This window comes from Trachinotus anak, unplaced genomic scaffold (assembly GCF_046630095.1).
Source record: "Trachinotus anak isolate AG129_WGS33_773 ecotype Australia unplaced genomic scaffold, CSIRO_AGI_Tana_v1 ptg000046l, whole genome shotgun sequence".
NCBI classification, from domain to species: Eukaryota; Metazoa; Chordata; class Actinopteri; order Carangiformes; family Carangidae; genus Trachinotus; species Trachinotus anak.
In genome coordinates, this window is record NW_027273897.1 from 1 (window position 1) to 27,866 (window position 27,866).

At 40.2% G+C, this 27,866-nt stretch overlaps 3 protein-coding genes and 1 long non-coding RNA gene across 8 annotated transcripts; all 4 read left to right on the plus strand.

Annotated features, from left to right (window-relative positions):
- Positions 1-33: 33 nt before the first annotated feature.
- LOC139615318 (uncharacterized) lies at positions 34-5,748 on the plus strand. Of its 3 annotated transcripts, none has more exons than XR_011687336.1 (4): positions 34-762; positions 2,301-3,680; positions 4,084-4,428; positions 4,590-5,748. It is a non-coding gene; the product is annotated as an uncharacterized lncRNA (long non-coding RNA). The 3 variants fall into 3 exon arrangements; XR_011687337.1 differs by having other exon boundaries at positions 3,448-3,680; XR_011687335.1 differs by lacking the exon at positions 34-762 and having other exon boundaries at positions 1,547-3,680.
- Positions 5,749-8,026: 2,278 nt separating this feature from the next.
- LOC139615317 (polymeric immunoglobulin receptor-like) lies at positions 8,027-12,114 on the plus strand. Of its 3 annotated transcripts, none has more exons than XM_071473158.1 (6): positions 8,027-9,200; positions 9,609-9,956; positions 10,191-10,511; positions 10,730-10,843; positions 11,041-11,199; positions 11,601-12,114. In XM_071473158.1, exons 1-6 carry the CDS (start codon positions 9,161-9,163, stop codon positions 11,756-11,758), a joined length of 1,140 nt encoding a protein of 379 aa, XP_071329259.1. In that variant the 5' UTR covers positions 8,027-9,160; the 3' UTR covers positions 11,759-12,114. The 3 variants fall into 3 exon arrangements, with proteins under 3 accessions (XP_071329259.1, XP_071329260.1, XP_071329261.1); XM_071473159.1 differs by having other exon boundaries at positions 11,092-11,199; XM_071473160.1 differs by lacking the exon at positions 11,041-11,199.
- Positions 12,115-14,130: 2,016 nt separating this feature from the next.
- Positions 14,131-19,979, plus strand: LOC139615316 (mitochondrial carnitine/acylcarnitine carrier protein-like). Its single transcript, XM_071473157.1, has 9 exons — positions 14,131-14,397; positions 16,100-16,192; positions 16,768-16,895; positions 17,727-17,817; positions 18,129-18,246; positions 18,445-18,517; positions 18,602-18,711; positions 19,146-19,267; positions 19,396-19,979. Exons 1-9 carry the CDS (start codon positions 14,296-14,298, stop codon positions 19,456-19,458), a joined length of 900 nt encoding a protein of 299 aa, XP_071329258.1. The 5' UTR covers positions 14,131-14,295; the 3' UTR covers positions 19,459-19,979.
- A 986-nt stretch (positions 19,980-20,965) lies between these two features.
- LOC139615315 (tafazzin-like) lies at positions 20,966-27,696 on the plus strand. The gene is made up of 13 exons (XM_071473155.1): positions 20,966-21,106; positions 21,452-21,561; positions 21,860-21,964; positions 22,281-22,427; positions 22,595-22,723; positions 22,808-22,853; positions 22,950-23,035; positions 23,141-23,221; positions 23,330-23,371; positions 23,630-23,692; positions 24,675-24,727; positions 24,829-24,906; positions 25,469-27,696. Exons 4-13 carry the CDS (start codon positions 22,319-22,321, stop codon positions 25,568-25,570), a joined length of 789 nt encoding a protein of 262 aa, XP_071329256.1. The 5' UTR covers positions 20,966-21,106; positions 21,452-21,561; positions 21,860-21,964; positions 22,281-22,318; the 3' UTR covers positions 25,571-27,696.
- Positions 27,697-27,866: the final 170 nt, after the last annotated feature.

The window sequence follows — 27,866 nt, forward strand, 5'->3', positions numbered from 1 at the left end:
TTGTATATTGAGGTTAACATTTGGTGAGGGGAATAACCAGTCAGGGATGTTTTGTTTTGTTTCAATCATTTATAATGTAACCAAAAATCTGACAGATATAGAATAAACTAATAAACACTGCAAGTAGCTAAATGGCTAAAAATGAAAAGTTAGACAAAACAATGAAACCAGGGGTTAAGATGGAACAGTTTATGAGAAACACCTGTACACTTGCTTATTCATGCAATTATCCAATCAGCCAATTATGTTGCAGCAGTGCAATGCATAAAATCCTGCAAATACAGGTCAGGAGTTCAGATCATGGTCATGTCAAACATCACAGTAGTGTGGAACTGTGGCATGATTGTTGGTGTCAACCAGGCTGGTTTGAGTGTGTCTGAAACACAAAACAGTCTCTACAGCAGCAGCTGTGTGGATGGAAAGACACTGGTGATGAGAGAGGTCAAAGAATGGTTAGGCTGGTTTGAGCTGACAGGCTACAGTAACTCAGTTCACTGTGGAGAACAGAAAAGCATCTCAGAGTGAACATGCCCAACCATGAAGTGGATGAGCTGCAACAGCAGAAAACTACATCAGGTTCCACTCCTGTCGGCCATGAACAGAAATCTGAGGCTGCAGTGGACAGAGGTTTACCAACACCGGACAGTTGAAGACTGGAACAATGTAGCTGGGTCTGATGAATCTGGATTTCTGAAGGTCTGCCAGAAGGGCAAGAGAGACAACCATGGCCTGGACCAAGTTTTGGGTGGGGTACCGAGTCAGGTAAGGCCTGATTTCTCTTATGTTGTATAATGCAAAGCGGCGCAACCGGGAGACAGATGCAACGGAGAGGCAGAGAAGGATAGCTGGTCGTCAGACATGACACCCAGGTTTCCTGCGATCTTGGTTAGGGTAAAGAGATGAAGACGCAATTCGAGTTTTACTGTTTGCTGGCAACTGCTGATATATTTCACACTTTTTTTTTTACTGCCTGCCATTTTATTCTGGTGTCATAATTTCTGCTCTGATATCTTAATTCTTAAAAAGTAAACTGTTACACAGGAAGCTCTGAATGAGGAAGTGATTGCAGAAACTTTGCATTTGTAATAAAATACATTACAAACCATTTTTTTCCTTTTTTTTTACCATCCACAAAAACAAGACATTTTGTAATATGAATGTCACCAGTTCAGCAAAATTGAATGGTGAGGTGAGTGCACAAATAGAAAGGACAGAGCAGGACAGAGCACTGTTTGACAGCCAAAACAGACAGGACATTAAGGAAGAGTATGGTGTTTATCAGTGAGAAGGGAAAATGATAAACACACTGCTGCACTGGAAAAACCCTCTTGGTGCTGCACAATGCTGGGTTGAATGCTAACAAATACTCAGTGTTACTCACAAAAACACAGTGTGTGTGTATCCCTGAGGTCTGACAAACATGTTGAATGTATCTCCCGCCTCAAAAAATATTTTTCACAGTTGAGTTTATTGAGTAGAGTGAAAGAACTGGAAAGAATAAGATTTGTGTCGTCCGTGTGTGAATGTTGGAGCGTCCTCATGCATGTGCACTGGGCAAACTAAATGGAGACCTACTCATTGACCAGTTGAGTGTAAACTTGTTCAACAGACCTGTTCATCTACACAGGTGTGCTGCTGTGTTTGGGTCTGAATATAGTCGTTGTGGTCCTCCTTCCACCACTGATGGTGGTGATAAAACATAGGAAACAGGAAACATACAGTAATACTGCAACTCACACTTCTCATTTTTCACGGAAAACATTTTCACAGGTCATTAGAGGTTGGAGTAAATGTTAATTATTGCAAATTACTGCAAAAATATTGTGTAATTACAGAGTAAAACGAAGCAGAATAAAGAGAGTTAGTTGGTAATTATATGGGAATTAATTGTACATCTTGCATATAGGGTACGACAGAAGGATCGTTTCTGTATATTAATGATATTGCATTGTGAAGACAGGCTGTTAGAACAAACTCTGCTAACAGTCAGAAAAGCAGTAAAAATACAACAACTTGCAACAAGAAGCTAATAATAGAAATACTACTACTAATAGAAAACAAATAAAATGGCACTGTTTCTCTCTCATTGTACGCCCAGAAACTATCAGGGGCATATTTTAGATTAACACTTTCAGACCATTATAATCTAACCTATGCACATCGCCTAACCACACAGAAAATACTTAACAATAACCTTTTTACACCAAAATTAGCAGGTGAACTCATTTTTAAAAAACCCAGCTAAAAAAGTGGAGATTGACTCAACTCACATCGCCATATGACCTTGTCCGTCTGTTCAGACAGAGGAGACACAAAACTGTGAGGACCAACGTCATCACACGCAGTTACAGACGCAGGAAACTGGTGAAGTGGATCTGTCTCGTCCCATCCCTTCAACTTACCTACAGTCAGTAAAACTGGAGCTTTTACAGTATCTGTTAGAATGCAGTTTTCTGATAGTTCTAAAACGCTGTGATTCACAGGTTCATATTTAGCAGCAGGATGTGATATCTTTTATAACATCTGTTACTTACAGGAGGAAGCTGCAACAAACTGCCAATAATCAGGGTGAAGCAACAGAACATAAACTCTGTTACAGTAAAAATACAACGATGAGCACCAAAAATGCTTTTTGTGAGTTTTGAAATCAAGCAGAGCTGCAACAATTACACCATTAACAGAAACTATTTTGGTAATTCATGAATCTTAAGTGTTTTTTCAAGGAAAATCAAATGAACAAACATTTGCTGGTTCCAGATTCTTAAATTTAAGGATTAGATTTTTTTTCTGTCATATATGACAGTGAACTGAACAGTTTTGGGTTTGGGACAAGTCAGAGGTGCAGCTTGTGAACAGGCAGGACACTACTTAGGGCCCCTGGCTTTTAAAGGGCCCCCGAAGGCAGACAAACTTTACTCTGCAGCAGTGCCTCAAAATGGAGTTCAGTTCCAACCAGTGAACAAGCAACAACATCTCAGAACTATCTATATAATTACCTATTTTTTCAAGCAGCTCAACGTGCATTGAAATCTAACACAATAACATAAAAAATACACACAAATATAAAGCAAAATGAAGCTTAGATAGTAAAGTTAAATCATTTAGAACCAAAACAATAAGGATCAGTGATTGGTTGTCCATTCACAGCTCTTCTTCACACACTTCCAAAACCCAGATATTAATAAGTATTTTCTGTTTTTGGTTAGATGGCTGAAATAAGGTCTGTGGGTAACAAAGCTTATTTTCACCTTTTACTGTACGACATAAAATCCGTCAGTAAATCCCTCAGTCCTGATTCTAGAAGCTTCTCCGTCTGTTAAAAGTCCGGTTGCTAACGAGAGTCTAAATGAGACGACAGAGGTCGTCGGGGATGTTAAACGTCATCAGTCCAACATGAAACCGACCTCCTCACCAGTCCAGCTTTACAGCCTCGCTGTGTTTCTACAGACTGTCACTAACTCTGTCAGAGGAAAGGCTTCTGTAGAAGAGCTCAGAGAGCTTCATCACCACCACCATCACACACAGAGAGAGAGAAACAGAGGAAGTCAATGTTAAGCTTCATCTTTCTCACTGATCAGACAGTGGAAGGAGTGAGGGACAGAGGCAGTTCTCCTGCAGCTGAATCAGGATCTAATTCACAATGAATATCCACCATGTTGTGATCTTCTGCTTCTTATCAGGTGAGGACTGATTACCTGACTGTCTCTTTAATGCCAGTTCATGTGTCTAAATACTTAATCACAGACGCCTTTATGTTGGTTTATTCATATTCAGATATCCTGTTGTGCTCTGATGTACTTTGTTACTAGATGTTGCTGAAAAAACACAAAACAAGAACAACATATACTGAAAAAATCCATCACTATCTGTTGTTGCTAGTTTAGATGTTGAGGTAAGAAAGTAGTAACACAATAAAAATACCAAGAGCTGCTGTGGAGCCAGTGAAAAGTGTCTGCCTCTGTATCATCTCTGCTTCTCTGTGAAGTGATGGATTAGCCCTCATTAACCTGCAGTCTGTTTTACAGGAAGTCTACAATACACTAAGTTCTGACCATCAGTATTCACTGTTCATCTTTTCAACAGCTCTGTGTGGTGGAAACTCTGGACTTGTTAGTGCAAACCCCCCTGTTTATACAGGCCCTGAAGGAGGAAGTGGTACAATTAACTGTTACCTGACTCTGTCTGGAAGCTGGAGGTTCTTCTGTAAGAACAAATGTAAAGAAGAAGATGTTCTCATTAGAACAGATGGGGTCAGAGCGAACAGCGGCAGATACAGCACTGAATATAAAGATGGATCCTCTGGAAGAGGAATTCTGTCTGTGACCATCACACATCTGACCCAGTCTGACTCAGGACGGTACAGGTGTGGTTTGGGCAAATCATCGGTTCCAGATTCATACACTGACTTTGAGGTCAGAGTTTCTGATGGTGAGTTGATATATTTATCATATTCACTATATTTAGTGATTTTTGAAACATAGGAGTAAATGAAATCAAATATATAGCTCTCAGTGTGACTCTGTAGATATGTGTGCAGCATCTTACAGGACGTACAGATTATAACTGTCGACTGTTCATTTTCTCTACAGGGCTGTTGGATAAAAACTCTGGTTTTATCCGTACAAACATTGAAGGAGATAACCTCACTTATCCATGCAGGGATTCTGTCAATAGAAGCAGGACGTTCTTCTGTAGGGGTGACTGTAAAAAACAAGAGGACATTCTCATTGAAACAGATGAGGACAGCGCTCAGAGAGGCAGATACGGCATCAAGTATATAGAAGGATCTGTATTTGGACTGTATGCTACAATCACACAGGTGGTCAAGTCAGACTCAGGACAGTACAGGTGTGGTTATGGCAGAGCTTTGTCTCCAGATTCATACCATACATTTTCAATCCTCGTTGATGGTGAGTTTTGGTTTTGTTGTATTTTCTTTCATTAAAACTGATGTTTTTATTTTTACTCATTCATTCATAATGTATTTTTTGTTTGTATAACAACTGTTTCTACTAAGAATTATAAATTATTAGTAGAAATTATTCAGTATTAATTAAGTCCAATGATTATTAAAATAATCATTGGACTTCAGTAGTTTTAAATATATTTGTAAGTTTTAAATTCTCATTAATGATTTGTAGATGTGTATAAACAATTAATACTTTTTTTTGTAACAAAATGTAAAGATGTTATTAGTCATTATGTAAATAGTTTGGTCATTTATAAGTTGTTTAAAACTCTGAACCCATTTATAAATTCCACTTAAGGCTAAAGCTAAAAGCACATAATTCAGAGATCTGTCTGTAGTTGTTAACAATTGAGAGATGCCCTCCTTTCAGCAAGGGGAGAACATATTAGGAATCTCATTGTCAGAATCAAGTTGGAGGTTCTGCTATTAAGCCTACAGCTAAGTTGAGAAAGTAAGGATCAAGTTTGTCAGGACCTGTGGATTTGTTAGGATCCAGTTGCTTTAGGATCCGTGGACCTCTATCACATCAAAAGTTTTCAGGTTCAGGACAGTTCAGAGGACACTGTACGTCCAGCTGTCAATCATGGTCCCTCTGCCAGCTTAACCTAAAAAATGCACACTCTGAAAGTGGTAAAATTACACATGACAGCAATATCTAATAAAGATTTTAAAAATTGTACAATAGTTAACCTTGTGTTTGCTACTTCTCTCTTACTCTCAGACTCCCCAGCCTCCAACACTGTCCCTCGCCCAGATTATTTCTTGCCTCTGGTTGTATTTGTGCCTTTGGTGTCTGTGCTGTTGGCTGTTTTTCTACCGGTTCTCTACCTATGGAAGAAAAGGAGGAACATCAGAGAAAGCACTGACAACATAAACATGGAGGCGACTTTCTAATATTGATATTCTTATTTATTTTGTTGTGATCTGAATCGTTGCATTGTTATCATTCCTGTTTTATTTTCAGTCATCTCTCACCCATGAGAACCGGGCTCCAGCCCCCAGATGTGAAGACTCCAACTACCAGACCCTTGATGCAGCCAGCAGGGATCAGGATCAAACCTGCGCTACATGTCTTTAAACAGAAAACAAATTATAATTGAATCTGGATTTGGATCATGCAGCTTAGAATAAATTGCAAGCCTTCTTTTTCTTTCTCTCTTTTTTGGCAGATATTTTTTGTAAATATGATATTTTTCATCACTTCCCCTTTGATGATACAGTACTGAGCATGTTTGTGAGGATGTTCAGCAGCATTTCACTTGATTATTCTAAAATACAAATGAAGGAGTCCTTAGTTATTCTTCTTCTAAACTTTGAGCTGAACACAAAGAAGATTTAGGGGTAAAAAATTATGGATTAGCTTTTCCCATTTGACAAAGACCCATTCCTTGATGAAATGATTCCAAAGATGCTTAAAACCCCACTTAACTGCTGTTTTGTAACCGTTTTTTTTTTTCCATTTTTTTGTTGTTTAATTATGAATGTTTTATTTATCTCACTCATAGTGACATTTATTATTACAGTTGTTCAGGCGTCATCACAGATGTATGAACGGGGGCGGCCCAATGGTGGAGTGGTTAGGGCGCATACCACATGAATGGAAGCTCTTAGCAGGCGAGCGCCGGTTCAACTCCTAACCGGCCCGACTCTTTCCTGCATGTCATTCCCCCTCTCTCTCTCCCCTTTTCTGTCACCCTCCCAAAAAAATATCTTAAAAAAAAACCAAAAAACAAAACAGATGTATGAACCAATTATCTCCTTTATAAATCAAGCACACACAGATGTGCACACACTCATCACATTCACTTACTCATATTTTCTTGTTCTTATTTTGCTATTATTGCAGTTATGGCTGTTTTAATTCTATATATTTTGCTTCTATTAGTTTGCTATCACTTTTAAATAGTCATATTATCTTCTGTTGTCAAGTCTTGTGTTTTCTCATTTTGTTAAATTTTAACAGTAATTAGATGGAGGCTTAAATAAAGAATCCCATTTGAGTTTTCAGTCTTTTCCTTTTTTTTAATCTTTGTTATTCCCTGCATATTCTTTTAATTGTGCAAATAAATAAGATTTAAAAAATGAGTGTAGTTCAGCTTTAAGCTGTCAAGTCAATGAGCCAGAGTTGCACTTTGTAATGAAACAGTCCCCCCCATTATTTGTTGTTGTTGGGGTGCTCTCTCTCTCGCTCTCTCTCTCTCTCTCTCTCTCTCTCTCTCTATGCCATTAACTTTGTATTTTTTTCTGTCCCGTAGTTTGTGCGTCTCCTCTCTCTCCCTCTCTCTGTCCTCATTCTGCAGGTATCTCTGCCTCTGGAGCAGCAGGATCCAGATCCAACACTACTCATCATTACTATTAACCACTGTTATCTGTCATCATTATTGATAACACCATTACCTACACAGCTGTTCCTGGTCTCTCTCTCTTTTCTCCTCTCTCCTCCCCCCACCCCCCCTTTTTTATCTCCTCCTAAACCCAACCGGTCAAGGCAGACCCCCCCCCCCCACCCTGAGCCCGGTTCTGTTGGAGGTTTCTTCCTGTTAAAGGGAGTTTTTCCTCCCCCCTGTCGCCAAGCGCTTGCTCTTTGTGGGAACTGTTGGGTTTTTCTCTGTAACAAAGTAAGGTCTCGACCTTACCCTGTAAAGTGCCTCGAGATAATGTATATTATGATTGGGCGCTATAAAAATAAAATTGAATTGAAATTTAATTGAATTAATAGCTAACAAATATCAGTCAACCTGTGTGGTGATAGATGGTACTGCAAGCTTAGTATAAAAACTGAAAAATATTACAGCTCATTAACAGCAGCATTCAAATGAGAGAACTAGAAGAGTTAGTTCTAAAATCACTGATGTCCCACCATGGGTGTGTGTATTAAAGTCTTTTGTGTCTTTGTTAATTTTGGATTTAGCTATAAAATTATATAGAGAGAGATATTTATATTAAGTCTACTAAAGTAGATCCTGTAGACAATTGATGACATTCTACAAAATACAAAATACAACTTGATTGAAACTAGGATGCATTTTGCCTTTGCTAACAAGCTAAGCAAAAGCCACTTATCTATTCATTAGCAGGATGAAGATGGGTGAAAAATAAAACTCCAATGTCCAGCCAAACATAGCTCACACTTTGTTTTCCCCAAATCCATTGCAAAAAAATACTGAAAAGTACTGTTTTTTTCTATCCAAGCAATAATACTGTGAAATACCATTTTAAGCTATTTCACCAAAAAAACAGGATTATACTGTTGAAATTTTCAGATAAAATTAACAGGAACTTGTTAATTGCTGCTCCAATATACACCACCTCCTTGGGTCCAATTATCTGCTTGCATGGCTTTTTATATCACTTTATATCAAAAACATTTCACCTCTCATCCAAGAGGCTTCATCAGTTCATGCTCACATCTGACTGGTCCCAGCCTGGTCGTTTTCCTAGACAAATAACCAAGTCCAGTTGCTTTTGATTTAAAATTCCCTTGAGAGACTAAAAGGGTGAAAAAGCTATGTCAGTGACTGTTACAATGGAGTTCGAATGTGTAGAAAGTTGCAGATTTAGCTGTCTCCTAAAAATGACCTTTACATGCAATTAATTTACTACTGCAGACTCTGATTCTATTCTTTAACAACTTCATGAGGAAATGTATTTTTCTGTATTTTATTTCACACAATGGAGAGGTGATAGCAAATGACGGAGTGAGAGGTACAACAAAGGTTGAGGGCTGGCGTCTTCATTCTTTTGCCGCGGGGACGCCAGAGGAAATGTTTTTAAATGGCATTGTATCTGTCGAGGCCAGTGTTTCGCATAGACAGCCCACACAGTTCTGTCTGGATCTACATTTGTTGAAGACTGTTCAGTTTCGGTATTGTGTCCTGCTTTGATATTTGTATCCGTTTTCAAACATCCTCCTTCCTTAAATTGATATATTTCCTGTCATGGGTGCAACAGTTAACACAGGAATGCTGATTATACCCAATGAGATATCAAACGGAGGAAGTTAAACAGCTTGGATGGAGATTTGGGGTTTTGTCCGGGTCAAGTCCAAGTGAAAGTAAAATGTGATGGAAAAGTACAGGTCAGTTCATCATTAAATTGAGCAGCTTCAGCTTTCTGACAGACCAGACAGACAGTGGAAGGAGTGAGGGACAGAGGCAGTTCTCCTGCAGCTGAATCAGGATCTAATTCACAATGAATATCCACCATGTTGTGATCTTCTGCTTCTTATCAGGTGAGGACTGATTACCTGACTGTCTCTTTAATGCTGCACCACACACTGCTTTTGAACATTAGTCCTTGTTTTTCAGTTGCTGTATTCATATTCAGATGTTCTGTTGTTCTCTGTTGTATTCTGTTAATCTGTCTAATCTAACCCATTGTCATTACGTTTATCATTTATCCATAATTTGTTGCTTATTTTTGTGGTTGATGTTAGAAGGCACAGATACCCAAAGACACTGTGACAACTACTGCAGCTACAAGTACAACAACAACAAGAGCTGCTGTGGAGCCAGTGAAAAGTGTCTGCCTCTGTATCATCTCTGCTTCTCTGTGAAGTGATGGATTAGCCCTCATTAACCTGCAGTCTGTTTTAGTTTAAGTTCTGACCATCAGTATTCACTGTTCATCTTTTCAACAGCTCTGTGTGGTGGAAACTCTGGACTTGTTAGTGCAAACCCCCCTGTTTTTACAGGACCTGAAGGAGGAAGTGGTACAATTACTTGTACCTTTACTGTGTCTGGAAGCTGGAGGTTCTTCTGTAAGGAAGAATGTAAAGAAGAAGATGTTCTCATTAGAACAGATGGGGTCAGAGCGAACAGCGGCAGATACAGCATTAACTATAAAAAGAAAAGATCCTCTGGAGGAGGAATTCTGTCTGTGACCATCAAACATCTGACCCAGTCTGACTCAGGATGGTACAGGTGTGGTTTGGGTGAATCAACGGTTCCAGACACATTCCAAGACTTTGAGGTCAGAGTTTCTGATGGTGAGTTTGTACTTATAGTCATTAAAACTGCTATATTTAGTATGTTTACTATATTAGGGATTTTTGGGGCATAATAATTAATTAAATCAAATATAATCAAATTAAATATTATTGTTATTACCGGAAAAAGACTGAGGTTGAACTGAGCAGCTCTCAGTGTGACTCTGTAGATATGTGTGCAGCATCTTACAGGACGTACAGATTATAACTGTCGACTGTTCATTTTCTCTACAGGGCTGTTGGATAAAAACTCTGGTTTTATCCGTACAAACATTGAAGGAGATAACCTCACTTATCCATGCAGGGATTCTGTCAATAGAAGCAGGACATTCTTCTGTAGGGGTGACTGTAAAAAACAAGAGGACATTCTCATTGAAACAGATGAGGACAGCGCTCAGAGAGGCAGATACGGCATCAAGTATATAGAAGGATCTGTATTTGGACTGTATGCTACAATCACACAGGTGGTCAAGTCAGACTCAGGACAGTACAGGTGTGGTTATGGCAGAGCTTTGTCTCCAGATTCATACCATACATTTTCAGTCATTGTTGATGGTGAGTTTCTTTTAAATGCACATTTATTTTTAAAGAAGTGAAAGTTTTTTTATTGTCATTTAAATCTCAATTACAAAAATATACTGGCAAAAAAGTCATTTTTAATGATCTGTCAGAAACAGAAAAGAAACCATGACCTGATATTTCTCTTTATTATCTTCTCCTCTGTATCCGTATTTGTTCAGTGTCTGATTCTTTCATTGTGTTTTTGTCAAAAGCTCCATCCACTTTAAAACCAAGCCGAACTCTCCGACCTTTTTCAACCGCAGTCCCATCAACCTTCACGCCTTCACCAGTTTTCTCTGAAACCACCAACCAGCCTACAGCTGCAGGTACACATCACAGAGATGTAGTTTCAAACAATCAGGCCAAAATAAAAAACTTTCACCCTTTTTCCAAACTTTACTGCTTTAGTTGGCCACTACTCTTTGCTTTTGAAGAAGACCCCCCTATATAGAGTTGTTGAATTTAGATTTACATCCGTACTGAATCAATATCTGGTTGTTATTTGTGTTTTCATTGTTAAAAGCTCCAACCACTTCAAAAATAAGCCCAACTCTCCGACCTTTTTCAACTGCAGTCCCATCAACCTCCACACCAACAACAACACAGAGTTTAAGCTCCAGTTCAGGAAGCTCCACAACTTCACCAGATTTCCCTGAAACTACCAACCAGCCTACAACTGCAGGTACACATCACGGAGAAGTAGTGTCAAACATTCAGGCCAAGATAAAAAGCTCAAGTTCAGGACGCTTCACAACTGCAGTTTTTTCTGTCAGCACCAACCAGTTAACAGGTACAGGACAATTTGCAGTCCACTGTTTGTTCACCTGCCAATCAGTGTCCCTCTGCCGGCTTCAAAAACAATAAATACATTTAAATTTAAAAAACAGTGTGAAGGATTTTACATTTTGAAAACCTTACCAGGTTTTATACATAATGCTAAACATTTCATGTGTTTCAAATCATGTAAAACACATTTCCTTTTTTTTTTTTTTTTTGGTTCCTATCATTTCAATGGGTTGGATTCCTTAATGTACATTTATTGTCTCTCTCTCTCTCTCTCTCTCTCTCTCTCTCTCTCCCCAGATTTCTCACATGTCCCTCACCCTACTTCTTCCTATGTCCCTTCCTACTTCATGCCTGTGGTTGTATGTGTGCCCTTAGCTGGTGTGTTACTGCTGGTTGCTTTTCTGCTGCTCCACTACATACAGAAGACAAGGAAGAACAAACAGCAGAAACACTGAGGTGACTTTCTTCGACTCTGTATGTCTCTGTTCACTCTTACTGTCAGTTTCTACCACCACACTTTAAAATGACAGAAAGAAAATTGTAAAATTTAGCTGTAGATTTATCAACCTTTTTGATATTAGAAAGAAGGAACGCGAAACAGGCTACACATTTTTAGTTATTTAGCAATTGTTCATTTAGACATCGAGATTTAGGAGAGTACTGTAGCTGGCTAATTAACATCAATCCTTTCAGTTGGTTGAAAACTATGCGAAATAAAGTGAGATACAATGTACATTGTCATACGGATTTACTGTTCATGCATGCATCTACTGTTCTGTAATAAATAAATAAAAAGTTGGTTAACAGATAATTCCTGATGAAGCTACTTCACAATGCCTGTATAACAGCCAGCTTCAGACTAGTGTTTGAAGACTGAATTACATCCACATTCACACAGACTACATTGATCTTTCGGGTGACTGTCGACCATGATTAACCGTTACATTGCTGTTTTCACTGTCACTGTATGTGTTCTATTTCGCGCTGCTATCACAGTAATAGGCAGTGGTATTTGCACATAAATTAGCTACTGGATTATACTAACATCAGTGATTGCAGTTTTGACAGAGTAAAAAGCCCAATAAGAGCATGGAACTTGCTAGTCATTGTAAAAGTAGAAAAGTAGAAAAGTAGGCCAATTTTGACATTTGGGGTCAGAGGAGAATGGTCAGACTGGTTGACAGAAAGACTACAGTAACTGAGATAACCACTCTTTACAACTGCAATGAACAGAAAAGCGTCTCAGAATGAGCACGTCCAACCCTGGACAGTTGAAGACTGGAAAATGACTTTTAATACACCTCCTCTACCTGTTTCACCTAATGATTTATTTCCTATAAGAGCATTATTTATTGTTTATGGTTGTATTTACTGTTGCATGTATTTATAATTATATTACAATTATAGTTTTGACTTGTCCAATAAGCTTTTACCTGCAGAGGCAGCTGTGGTGTTCCTGTACACCTCGACAGGGGGTCAGTGCCATTTCCCATGCCTCAGGATATTAATTGGAGTTTTTTTCCATAGTGGTTTTGAAAATGAACATGTAGGAATGCTCCTTTATTTTTGGTAATTGGTCTTTTTCAACAAGTCCTCCAACCTGAACAGAACGACTGTACAGGTCGTTTTTTCAAGCCTCTGATGAGGCTTGAACCCTTACAGTGGTTGTCACGGTTACAGTAATAAACGGTCATGGCTTGGTTAGGTTTAGACATTAGAAGCACTTGGTCAAGTTTAGGAAAACATCGTGATTTGGGTTCAAATAAATACTTCCTTAACAGACAATCTTTGTTGTCATGGTAACAATAGAACAACATGGTTAACTCAAACTTCCATGGATAAAGGAAAAAAGTAAACTGTTACTTCCGCATGTAATCCAATGTAATATTCCTTTGTTTTGTTGACCCATCCATCCATCCATTAGTTCATCAATTCATCCATCCATCCATCCATCCATCTATCTATCAATTCATCCATCTATCCATCCATCCATCCATCCATCAGTTCATCAATTCATCCATCCATCCATCTATCCATCCATCCATCCATCCATCAGTTCATCAATTCATCCATCCATCCATCCATCCATCAGTTCATCAATTCATCCATCCATCCATCCATCCATCAGTTCATCAATTCATCCATCCATCCATCCATCCATCAGTTCATCAATTCATCCATCCATCCATCTATCAATTCATCCATCCATCCATCCATCCATCAGTTCATCCATCCATCCATCCATCAGTTCATCCATCCATCCATCCATCCATCCATCCATCAGTTCATCCATCCATCCATCTATCAATTCATCCATCCATCCATCCATCCATCCATCCATCCATCCATCCATCCATCCATCAGTTCATCCATCCATCCATCTATCAATTCATCCATCCATCCATCCATCAGTTCATCCATCCATCCATCCATCTATCAATTCATCCATCCATCCATCTATCAATTCATCCATCCATCCATCCATCCATCAGTTCATCCATCCATCCATCCATCCATCCATCCATCCATCTATCAATTCATCCATCCATCCATCTATCAATTCATCCATCCATCCATCCATCCATCCATCAGTTCATCCATCCATCCATCCATCCATCCATCCATCCATCCATCCATCCATCCATCCATCTATCAATTCATCCATCCATCTCCTCACATGGGCCTTCGCTCCTGTCGCGCTGACTGAGGCCGCTAGATGTCGCCAAACATAAAGCGTAACTTCGGGTCATAATATCCTGAGTCCAGTCTGAATGAATGTTAATGGCTTAACTGTTTACGGAGAAAGTAGCTCTCGGCTCCCGGAAGACAAAGTCCAGGTCCGTCCTGTACGTGGCAGCAGACAGTCACAGAGGCAGACAGACAGGCGGTGTCTCACCGCCCCCACACACACAGACGGGACAGGGCGGTGCGTGTGGAGCGGTGTGGAGAGCTCTGTGGCCCGGTTTGCCTGCTCTGGCCATGCGGGGAGAGGATGGGGGAAGAAATCAGAGTTTCTCCGCTCAAGAACTTCATGGCTGGGGGAGTCGGCGGGGCCTGTCTGCTGCTGGCCGGACACCCGCTGGACACCATCAAGGTGAGTGACCGCTGCACAAATGTGTTTTAGAAAGGCTGCAAGGCGATCTGTCCTCAAAAGAAGTTGAATTATATCTGGAAGGGATCACTGAAATGTTTCCATAATGCTAATTCTCTTCCTTTAATAGCATTTCTAGTAGATTTTATTCTAGATTTAGTTTGGTTCACACTGGAAAAGTCAGTGATCAGATGTAGGTGTTGAGGGGATTATTGATAAATCAGCTTAAGATGTCTCCAAGGCCGTGTGGCTGTCACAAGGAACAGAGGAATGAGGTCTTTAAGGGCAGTAAGTAACTTTTTATTACTTTTTGTCTATAACATGCCAGAGAATAGTAGATAAAAACAGTATAGGCTAGTTACAGTTTCCCAGAGACTAAGGTGATTTGCTTGTATGTGGACTGCCCAGAACCTGAAAAATATTCAGTTTAATATCACAAATGACAACTTACAGGTCTGAACAATCAGAAGACACACACTAGCCTGATACAAACAAAACATTACACCCAGACACAAGAAGGTTCACAGGAAAAGGAAAATGTACATTTTTGCCCAGGTGTTCGCCTCATCAGGTGTGTTATTTGATGAAGGAAGGACCCTACAATCCATTTCTACAGGTTTTGACTGATGTGAATTACATTACAGTAATCTGCCAATCATTTTCTTGATTAATCAATAAATAGTTTTGGCTACAAAATCTGAGCTATATCTGTTACTTTTCCCAGATCTCAAAATGACGTTTTCAGTTTTCAGTTTCCAGTTTCAGTTAACAGAGAAAAGCAACATGTGAGAACCTGGAACCAGTACACTTGATACACTGGCTGATTGATTAATGAAACATTTAAGCTGTTGTTTGGTAAAGACGCTGTCATCCAGTCAGAGGCTGCAGGTTCATCTGCCCTGCTGAAGACAGTGCAGATCAAATTCTTACCAAACCAACAGCAAAGCTTTGAAATTAATGGAGGTGGAGGAAAGAGAGGTGAGAAGAAAACTTTTTTGGGGGGGGGGGGGTCATTGTGACAGCTTTCTATTCATAGCTAAACTTTCCACATCAGTCCGTGTACACTGGCTGTTGTCTGGATCTCCAGCACTGGCAGGGCGCATGTAAGAGTAAGGGTTCCTTCGATACAGGCACGGTGGTCTGTGTGTTGATTACCATGAAATTTTGTAAAGACATTCATAGTCCTGAAAGGATGAAGCCTAGCCTAGATAAGCTCAGCACTAATGACATTCAGCCTCAGCTGCACTTTGTGTTAATTAGCAAAAGTTAGTTAGTTTATTACTCTTTATTGGAGCCTTAAGCATCTCTTCGTGTGTCGACAGTTCTTCCACAGTGTGTCTCCTGCCTGATGCTGCTTCATACAGCAATCCATGAATGTGTCAGGTTATGCATTACACAGTGACCCTTTGTTGAGCTACTGATTGTGCATTTTATGTAGGACTAGGACCAATTTAACAAAATGCCACAGTGTGAGTAAGCTGTGTCTTGTTCTCACAGTAGGTCAGACACGCAAATTTGTGACCACCCTGTTTGTTTATCAGTGATCAGACATTGATGGGTGTTTCCCTTATCTTGTAGCGCGTTCTTAACAATCCTCCCTTCCAAAAAACATGGCCAGGAGTGTGTGTGTGTGTGTGTGTGTGTGTGTGTGTGTGTGTGTGTGTGTGTGTGTGGCTTAGCTTTCTAATTAAACTCTGTTCTTCAGGTGAGGCTTCAGACGCAGCCCAAAGCCTCCTGCACTCAGTATGTGCTCTACACGGGAACGTATGACTGCTTCCGCAAGACTGTGTCCAAAGAGGTCAACACACACACACACACACACACAGTTGCAGAAGACAAAAAGCTCATTTTCATTTCATCCTCTATTGTTTTGTGAATATTAAGAACTGGTTCATCAGAATAAACAGCTGATGGAGCTAGTTCTTCAGTCAGTGCCATTAAACCACTGCAGAAGAAGAGGAAACAAACAGATGAGGTCATTAAAAGATCCAGTCAAAGCTCAAATGATGGAAACATGACATTTCTGGTGGTATCATGTATGTGAGGGAGGTTACAGTCCAGTGATGTGATGTTTTTGTCTCTTTGCTGGAAGTGAAGAGTGATGCTGAAGTCATGTTTCATGAACTTTTTTATCGATTCATAAAGTCTGTTTTCATTTCACTTTGTCACATTTTGTTTTTATTGACATACCAACACTTTTTTTTACAATATTCTGACTGTTATTTCAACTTCTGCTTTTCACTCAGGTGTTTTTTATGTGCAAAATGAAAACCAAAACAAAACAAGTGGAAGAAAATACACTTATTAAAAGATAATTGTAACTTGTAAAGAAAACTGTTTCTTCTGTGTGTGTGTGTGTGTGTGTGTTTACAGGGTATCTTGGGCCTTTATAAAGGTATGGGGGCTCCCCTGGCGGGCGTGGCTCCTATGATGGCCATCAGTTTCTTTGGCTTTGGTCTGGGGAAACAGCTCCAGCAGACAGATCCTGACAAACCCCTGACGTTAGTAAACCACACACACACACACACACACACACACAGTGGTTTGCTGGAGAGTTTCTTTACAGTGTGCTTGTAGTACCTGGTATATGAGCTCTATATATAACTGTTTCTCTGTTGCCCTCCCCACTGCTATCATTCGCTTATTTTCAACACACCCCCTCTACACCCCCTTCCTCATATTACTCTGCCACTTCCCACCAAGCCTGTTGTTGTTAGCTCCTTTCATTTTGACCCCGTCTGCCTCTCTCTCTATATATATATGTACAGTATGTAGCAATGTCACACGTGCTGGAGACCCCTGGTCGCTTCTATCTCTAGCTCTAGGCCTGGTGTTTCTCAAAACCACATTCTCTCTGAACTCTTTATAGTTAAGAGTTCAGCACTGCAGTACTAATATATAGAGTGACAAGTGTCATGTTATACTCCAAATACAGGAATATGACACAGGGAATGTGTGAAAGTAGCAGTTTATGTTGTTTCTATTATCCATGACCATTCGAAAAAAGATCGTCTAATGTTGAGAAAATACTTATTTTAACCCAGATCACCATCTTTTCCAAAACCTAACCAAGCCGTTATTATAGTAACCATGGCAACAATGGCAGTGACAGTAGATACACCACTGTTGGAACAGTCCACGTGTTTATTATTGTAACCGGGACAACCAAGGTTCGGCACGCCTGCCACTGTAGAGCTCTATTCCAGGAGACTCCTACAGGTCGTATCAGAGGGTTGAAAAAAAAACGAGCTGTGTGGTTGCTCAGGTTGGAGGACTGGTTTGTATTTTGGTATTCTATTCTATTCTATTCTATTCTATTCTATTCTGTGCAGGCACACTCAAATCTTCCTGTCTGGCTGTCTGGCTGGGGTCTTCACGACAGTGATTGTGGCTCCAGGTGAGAGGATCAAATGTTTACTGCAGGTAAGGTTCCTGATTCTTCTGAGTCTTCTACACATGTACACGAGCCTGCGGAAGTGATTCTTGCAGATTCATATTTTTTTTTCCTGCATCAGGTTTTTATTTACTATTTGATTCAAAGAGCAGTGCTTCTTTGGTGGAGACCAAAAGTAGAGATAAAAGAGAGGGAACGCTGGACTTAGATTCACCAGTAGGTTCAACCTCTCAACCTAAAAGCTGATGATAAGTCAGCATTTCTTGTTCCTGTTGCCCCGAAGTGGCCAAAAAAAAGCAGTTATTGCAGGTTTCAGCTAAACTAAAGGTGTGTTTTCCAGGTGCAGGCTAGCAGTGGTGAATCAAGGTATGCAGGTCCACTGGACTGTGCGGTCAGGCTTTACAAGGAGCAGGGGATCCGCAGCGTCTACAAAGGGACTGTGCTTACTCTCATCAGAGGTACACTGATCTGTGGCTTTTGTGTGTTTGTGTGTTTGTGTGTTTGTGTGTGTGTGTGTGTGTGTGTGTGTGTGTGTGTGTGTGTGTGTAACTTCTAACAGAGGAAGTAAGAAAAAAGCTGTGATTGTTGAATCCAAAGGGCAGCATGGATTTACAGCCTCACATGTTTGTCCTTCTCTTCCTGTCTCTGTCTGTTAGATGTACCTTCTAATGGTCTGTACTTCCTGACATATGAATACCTTAAAAACTTCCTGACACCAGAGGGTCAAAGGTGAGTAACCATGGTTACAGTGAAGACGGTTATAAAGTACAAATTGATTTTATGTGTGTGTCTGTGGGTCTTTTTTGTGTTTAGTGTATCTCAGCTCAGCACTCCCAACATCCTCCTGGCTGGTGGTGTAGCAGGGATATTAAACTGGACGATCGCTCTTCCTCCAGATGTCCTCAAATCCAACTTCCAGACAGGTTAGAGTCTCAGTCATGGAGAACCTATGATAATGTTTTGATGAACGACATTAACCATTCCTTGCACAGCATTCATTATTTAAAGGTTCAACAGTTTGAGGAATATCCTCGTTCGCTTTCTTTCCAAGAGTTAAATGAGAAGATTGTTAGAAGCAGGGGGTCATTTCCCACTCTGCCCATACGGTGGTCTGTCTCCACTGTAGGTGCACGACTGGGATCAAACTAGTGTCCAAACACTGACAATAACACCTTAAATTACATCATAAACACATAATGAGAAAAAAAGTTTATTCTCCTGTGTATAACTCTCTTCTTTGTGTGTGTATGTGTGTGTGTGTATGTGTGTGTGTGTGTGTGTGTGTGTGTGTGTGTATGTGTGTGTGTGTATGTGTGTGTGTGTATGTGTGTGTGTGTGTGTGTGTGTGTGTGTGTAGCTGCAGATGGGAAGTACAGAGGTCTGGTTGACGTCCTCAGAACACTGCTTCGAGAAGAAGGACCTAAAGCCCTTTATAAGGGATTTAACGCCGTCTTTCTAAGAGCCTTTCCTGCCAACGCGGTAATACTGACCTCATATTATACTCTTATTCTACTCTTATATTTCTACCTCCTGATAACTAAAGGACAAAACCACCATCTGCCTTTTACTGAAAAAGCTCATTCCTTTCTTCTTCCCCTCTCTCTCAGGCCTGTTTTTTGGGGTTTGAGGTGGCACTAAAGGGATTAAACATGCTCGCACCCAGTTGGTGAGATAAGCCAGTTTGTCTGTTACTGGCCACCAGTGTGGACCAGCCCCTCACCGAGACAAAGACCTCTTCTGAGTTGTGTCTGTTTGTTGGTACATTTCAGGGTGGTGAAATGTAAGAAATCTTTGTATTCTTAAATGTATTTTTACATTTAATTTTACAAATTAATTATTTTAATTGCAACCATGATTTTATTCTCACTTTTTGTGAGCAGTGGTATAATGTGTATGCACATTTATGAATGTATGATTTTGAGATATAATGTATTTATTAATATTTTTTGGGAAAAATATTTTCTCACTTTTTTACAAACTATTTATGATGTTTGTAAAATGTCAGTTTATAAATTTAATCCCATTTAATATGGATCTAAATATATTTTTAATCTGCAAGCTCTGCCAAAAGTTAGTGTGAATTTATCCGGAGGTGAGTGGGTTTGATTGGTCTGTGTACAGGCACAGGGGGAGTTTTATAAGCTTTGTGAATAAAGTCTTGGAATAAATTGTTTTAAATTTGCAGTATAAATAGTGTCCGCTGTTAACAAACCTCTTGTGGAGGTAAAATTATGCTAACATGCTGCTGTTGTTTAATTAAATAGTCAGAAACACACAACAAACCTGCTGAAGGGTATTTCAGTGAAGGAATACCAGTTGGATTCTGGGAGATACAGTATGTGAGGGTTTTGAAGGACTCAAGAGAACATCGCAGCTCAGTTTCGCCCCCCAGTGGGCCCATGCCACACTGATTTCGTTCAAATCTAACCCTTGATCCAGGCAGCAAGGTCATAAAGATCTTTATTGATCAAACATTTACATGGGGGCTGCACTATATCTATATATGCATTTTCCAGTAGTTAAGTATGTGCAGCAGTGAAGAAGCAGGAAAGGCCAACACAAATTATTTGAGTAAAAGAATAATCATTCATGCCATGGAAGTACAGGGGGCTATTCCTCTCTGATATCACAAGCTCAGAGTTTTAACTGCCCTCTTGCTCTTAACATAGGCCTATATGTAGGTGTCCAGAGTTTGATTTGTGGTCAATTCATATTTGTTACTGTTTGTGAAATGTTCTCTGTTTCCCAAATAAGATTGAATCCTTGTGTATCCTTGTTGCCGTCAACACAGAGAAATCTATATAAACCTTATGCTGTGTCATATCTGGATCAATTGCACTGTGTTTATATATTTGTGTGAATACGATGAAGGAACACACGGCAAATAATTTCTCTGTAATTCATCAGAGGATTATTTCATATCCAGCATCTCCAACAAATCCTGTGTGATACATGTATCCTGTGCACAGTTCATCACCAGTTAAGATAAATTTATTCCAGGTTCATTCTCCATCAAGGCAAACAAAGGCGCTTCACCTTTGGCCTAATTCACAGCCTCCATTACCCATAGGTCCACATTTCCCGGCACGGAGCGGGTCGAGGACAAACAGAACTTCCGTTATCGTTATTTCTGAAGCGATAACTCGTGAGAGTAAATCGAAAAGCAAAGGGGAGCTCGACACATTCAAAATGTTCGACAGTAATGAAGTAAAAAGACAGAATTCCTGAAGACTACAATACCCACAGTTCAGTGCGAGGCTTGCAGTGCAGTTCCGGTGTCGGTGACCCATCAGGCGGCGGGAGAAAGGTGAAGCTGAGGTAAATGTTTCATCTTATGACGTTTTCTTCAGTTCCCAGGTTATTAACTTGTTTAAATATAATCTATAAGGCGTCATATAACTACACAATATGTTGTGTTTATGTTAAAGTAGGTTAAAGTAGGTTAAAGTACCGTTAGTTGGCTGGTTTGACTCGACCGCAGGGAACAGACGTGCTCAGTGACGGTGTCGGTGCCGCTGCTCGCTCGGTTATAACCTCGTTTATCACTTCATCTGTCTGTGCAAGGCTGCTGTGCTCGGTTATAACCCACTTTATCACTTCATCTGTCTGTGCAAGGCTGCTGTGCTCGGTTATAACCCACTTTATCACTTCATCTGTCAACAGGCTGAACGTTATATGTGTCTCCGAGCTCAGGAAACTCTGGCTAGCAGGCTAACGTCAGATAGCTGTTGTACATAACCCTGAATATTTCAACCTCAGACTCAGGTGAAAAGGTAATAACCGCTTCAGTGTTTGGGTTTAGCAAAGACTGTGTGAGATGAACTGATTAAAATAAGGTATTTAGGTGATACTGTGACTACATGCTGCATATAGTGACATAGTGAAGAGTATTACACTTTTTTAAAGGCAAATATTACTAAAATTTCACCTCTCAGATGTGAATGTTTGCTGATTTTCTATGAGTGAAATGGTAATCTTTGTGATTTTGGTTTGTTAGTCCAACAAAACAAGACATTTTGCACTATGGGCTTTAGAAATGGCCATTTTTAATAATTTTCTTTCATTTTACAGACTGAGATACGTCAAGAAAATAGGCTTTGCCTTTGTGTAGGGGGGTGGCGGGCCTTTTACACGTCCAGGACAACGTTCGTGGTTGTGGCCCTGTTAAGCACCAAGGTATGGAAAACCAGAGGCAGTGAGAAAACACTGCAGGGCAGTCAGGTCCAGTTAAGCACCAAGCTGTAATTTAAAACCACTGTGAGTTCTGGTTTAGCTGGACTTGTTCTAAACTGCAGCTCAGCTAGTCAGACACTGAGTGACAGAAATAACCCTGAAGACATCTAGGGCTTTGGTGTCATCCGGGTTATTTTTATATTCTTTAGTAAGCTCAAGAGCCACGTAAGAAATTAACCTGCTTATGCAAACAAAAACATTTTCAACCGGTGTTAATTTGTCCCTCTGGCTGCTTGTCGTTGTGTTTGGGTTGTGTCAGGTTAATGTGTGTGGATGTAGTGTCTGTGGAGAGCTGTGATGCCTCTGGAGGTCAGATGGCCGTTCCCACAGTGCCCTGCGTTGGCATGGAGGATCTCCAGCTCACTCATCATGGGCATGGTGGGCTCCTATTCCTACTTCTGGACCAGTAAGTTGTAAAATACATTGTACACATACAGACATACTCCAACACTTTACCAATACGCCCAATATCTACAAGAATATTCTCACTTCCTAACTCAGGTTTTCAGCCTTTTTCTCAGCTCACTGCTTCTCTTTTTTCCACTCCCCCCCCCCCACTCTCTCCATCTTCAGAGTACATGAACTGCTTGACGGTCCACAACCATGAGGTTTTGTTGGACCTGATTGACCAGAGACCCTCTGACACGCCCCTCATCACTCTGTGCAATCACCAGTCCTGTATGGATGACCCACACATCTGGGGTAAGGACAGACACACAGTCTGAAATCACGCGACCCTTTCAGTCGGCGTCATCATCAGAAATAATTGCGTCTGTTTTTCGCCAGGGGTTCTGAAGCTCAGACATTTGTGGAACTTCAACAAGATGCGGTGGTGAGTTTTATTATTTGTACAACACTATCACTCAGAAATGGTAGAAAATGGGGTTTTTTTTTGGTAATGGGTAATTACCTGTCGTTGACTGGACAGGACTCCGGCAGCATCTGACATCTGCTTCACAAAAGAGCTGCACTCCAGATTCTTCAGCCGTGGAAAGTGTGTTCCCGTCTGCAGAGGTGACTGTCACACAGCTGTTCACATTACCCCCCCCCCACCCCCACCCCACCCCCCTCCCAACTTTGTATTACTGTCTGTTGAATGAAAGCTTGTGTTTTCTTTAGGTGATGGTGTTTACCAGAAAGGTATGGATTTTATTCTGGAGAAACTGAACAGAGGAGAATGGGTGCACATTTTTCCAGAGGGTATGTTAACTTTCCTGCTCGCAGCTTTTTCTGTAGCCTCTGTGGACTTTTGATTTAGTTTTTATTATAGTGGAAATAAGCACTTCCGTCTTGTTCCTTGTTTAACAGGCAAAATCAACATGACTGAAGAATTCATACGGCTAAAATGGGGTGAGCACAGGGCATGTTCCCGACTGTTTGTGCCTCTAGAATGACAACATGCAGTAAGAATACAGTAGGTCATTGAGAGATGAATGTGGTGGAAAAAATACTGATATAATCCTGTATGTTGAGCCTTTGCACTTAAAATGATAATCCAACTATCACTTTGAGCTGTATTGACTTGTGTGTGCCTGCATATCAGATGTCAGTGTTGTAGTTATTCTGTTTCAGAAGCTCAATGAGGTCAAATGTGGTTTGTGTTTGTAGGTGTGGGTCGGCTGATAGCAGAGTGCTCCCTTAATCCGATTATCCTGCCACTCTGGCATGTGGGTGAGTAACAGTACACACCACATATGACAGCACACTGCCCCACATGTTCTGCTGTTTCACTTCTTGGTTTTTGAAGAACGAGTCCACCAAACTTCAATTTGCAACTTAAAATGTATAGAAAACTAAACATACTACATGCGTCAGTATTTTTAGATGGAGTAGGTTTTCTTTACTTTTGGTTTATTTTCATTCCTTCAGGCAGGGTTTCTGGGGCATTGTTCAGCATCTATTTGAGATGTTACAGTAGATATGGGAACTTTATTTACCTCAACTGCAGAAGGTGACACGCCTTTACTAGAGGCAGGTCTTTATTTCTAATTTCCTCTCTTTCATATGTGGAATTGGTCACAGCTGTATTTTAGTACAAAGCCTTGTTTTAATCTGCTCCCGTTTGCTCTGTTAAAGTTTTTGCATTTTGTGTTAATACTGACTGGGCCACCAGGCGCTATCCATGGTACTGAAGGGGAGATTTAATTCTGGCATGTTAAATTAGCATTTAACCTTTTGTTTTGTTGTGTATGACTGAATCCCCCATGTGTCTGCATGAGGAAAGGACAAGACACGACTGGACCGGGAAAGAAATTTTACCCTCAATTCATGATTAATATGATTTTTTCACAAATCACACCCTGTGCACACCCAGTCATATAAGGTCAACATAAGGTTTATTCATGTTAATATTTTGTCTTATTTGACAAAAACATTAAGCTAAATATTTGAGAGCTGTTTTTAAAGATTTATGTCTTCAGTAGGAACCAGTGCACTTGGAGCTAAGAGCCACAGACAGAGAAATAAAAAGTATTGATGCAGTTTTAATGGGAATTTGCTGACATCAAGAAAAATAAAGCTTATCACCGATCTTAAAGTCTTTAAAAACAGATCATAATACAAGCATATGCCAAATGAAAAATCAGTAGAGAGAGCAGTCCGTCACGGCGGGATGTAGATGCTGAGGTAACAGTGATTACTGATCTTGTCTCAGGTTTGAATGATGTTCTGCCAAATGTGACACCCTACATTCCTCGGACTGGCAAGGTAGGAGCACTTACATCTAACCCCAGCAATAAACATCTTATTTATCATGGCTGTTTGTTACCTGTGAGAAACCGTCAGTGTAACTGGTGGTTCACTTTCAGAAAATCACAGTCCTGGTGGGGAAACCGTTCAGTGTGAAAGACCTTGTTGAATCCCTTCGAGCTGAAAACAAGAGCCAGGTGAGGACAGAGCAGATTTCACATGCACACAATGCACAATTTATTTATTTTAAGTACAGTAAAAACATAACTATACAGGCATTCTGTAGATCATTAAATTAATCATTGATATAACTGATAAATAAATAAAAGTTATTATTAGCTGTACCCTAGTTGTACAATTATTTGTGGATGCACATTTTTTTGTAATGTGAAAAACAAATGAACTGAAAGACTAAAATATTGCTTTGTTGACATCAGTTGTGTAACTAACAATTGTTTTCATTAATGATTATTCTACTGATGATTTTCCCAATTAATTGTTTTATCTTGGAAAAGTCGAACAAACATGTCTGCCCAGCAGTCCAAAAGTCAAACACATACATACATCATATGTCATTTTTAAATAAATCAGCTCTCAAAAGAGTTTCCAATAAATTTTCTGTTGATCAACCGATCCACTTTATTGGTTAGAGGTTGGATCTGCAGTTGTCATCACTGGTTTGTGATCGGGTGAAGTGCCACATGAGCAGAATATTAATGTATTTTTGCAATGCATTCTTTCTATAAATCTTCCTTTCAGGTGGAAATGAGAAAGACATTGACTGATTTCATCCAGGCAGAGTTTTGGAACCTGAGAGCCCAGGCAGAGGTGCTCCACGGGCAGATACACACCAAATCCTGAGTCCCACACTCCTCACAGCCAACCAGACTGATGATCCTTTACCCTAAAACTGAGGGTAACGCCTTTGATACAGGACTGTTGTTACCTCGTTTTTTGGTATCCACTCCCATCCTTTACTCTTTACTCTGCTGGAGCATCCACAGCTCCACACCTCAGATCCACTAAGCCGTGACAAACTGAAGAGCATTTTGGGTTTTTAAGCCATGTTAAGCTAAAAACAGGGATTTCTGTAAATTTTTTCTCTTTTTGTAATTCAGCCATCATTTAACAGCAAGCATCATATTTTTATTTAATTTAGCAAATTAAGTTGCCGGGAGGCTCCAGTCAACTGCCACATAAAACAGGATGAACAGTTAAGAAAGTAGAAACATGGATGATTGAATTACTTGAATTTATACCAATCAATGCTGTGTGATCTATATGCAACCAGTCACTGTACTGGTCCTGAAGACGGAAAGATGTTGAATGTTTGTAGCTTCTAGTTTAGAATTTCTACAGTAGATTGGCCATGAAGTGTCACTGTTATCAGTGTATTGCATTACTAATTTAACTCGCTGTCTTTCAGCTGTTACTTTACTGGTACCACCAGCCCAGTTCAGGGTCCAAGGAATTACATCAATTTTGGACGATTCCTCGCCCCATGATTTATGGGCTATGCCAACTGTCAGTGCCAATGCAGGAAGTATTGCATCCATCAGGTAGAGAAGGTGGACGTCAGGGTGCTGCATGGGTGTGTGCCACATCAGATTTTTATGCAGGAGGCTGGAGCATGTGTGATGTCCCGGAACAATCACTGAGCAGCTGCTTTGTTTAAAATACAACAGAAGACGAATCAGTGCATCAATTTACGGAAGAGTCGAACAAACTCAGATGTTTAAATGAAATCCAATAATCTGTCTGTCTGCATAATGCGCCATGAGCAACTGTGATCTGATTTCATGCTGCACAGGGCACAAGCATTTTTCCACACAGCATCAGGACACGGTAAAAGGAGTTGGTTAGCTAGCTGTGGAGGTGGAGGTGTGCAGCCGGTCGCCTGCCGCTCTTCATCACAGTGGCTGTTCCATCCAGTTCCAATACTCCCTTTGATATTAGCTGCCTTCCTGTGGCTGCTTCACAATAAAAGCCACTGTTTTGCCAGGTTAACGCTTTTAATGTGAAAATGCTGGGTTAGCATTAGCCGTAATTTAAGCTGTGATAGAGCTGTTAGAAAATGAACAGTGAGGCTGATGCCAGTGAGATAACGTTACAGTAGCACCAGACTACATGCATGCATCATTTCCAGTGAATTCCTCCTGCATGTGAAGGAAATTTAAGCCCAGCGAAGGATGACAGACTCCGCTACTACAATGAAACTACTGTGTGGAGTGGTACCCACACAATATAAATACCTTATATTAGTAGTAGCTGCATATGCAGATAATGTAGAAAGCAAGACTTTTAAAAACATTGGCTCTGGATGTAACAATAAATAAATAAATAACAGTTATTGAACATAATTCAGGGCTTTGCAGAATCGTCCAATACTGATGCTCCTGTATGGGGTTAGGGTTACATTAACCTGTTACCCCACTTTTAGGAGAACTTCACACAAAGCAGCTGTTTGTTGAAATACTAAATGTTAGAATGCTCTGTGCATATACACATGGAGTGATACAGAGTTATGATTTATAATCTACTGGAGAAGTTAATGAGGAAGTCAGGACAATACCTTTACAGCCTCATCAGGAAGACGCATGCAGATTTAATGACTTTTAGGATATGACAATGGTAACTGTACCATTTTATGTTTTGCTTTTATTACGTCCTCGGAGCTTTAAACCAGTCACCTGCTCAGTCATACTGTCCCTAACACCACCATGTGCCCCGCTCTCTGTAAATCTCTCCATTTCAAATCATTTGTTAGTTTTGAACTATTAAAAAAACATGGTTTTCTGTTTATCCTTTCAACGTCTGAATGCTACCACAGATGTATATAACTTGTTTTATCACAGATCAATGGCTTTAATAAGGGAGGGGCTAAGTGATCAGAGGTGTTTTTTTAATGTATTGCCTTACTGTGATTACCACTCTGTCCTGCTGTAAGTGAAAGCCAATAAAGTATTCGACTTTTCTCAATTTTAAAAGTGAACCGTTTGACTGGTGGAGCCTTTGAAGGCCCCCCCACCCCCCAGCCCCCCCTTTGTAAGTGACGCCCCTGTGTGTGACTGTGAAAGCTGCAGAGGAAGAGGAGGAGGAAGAGGAGGTGGAAGAGGAGGTGGAAGAGGAGGAAGAGGAGGCAGAGGAAGAGGCGGAG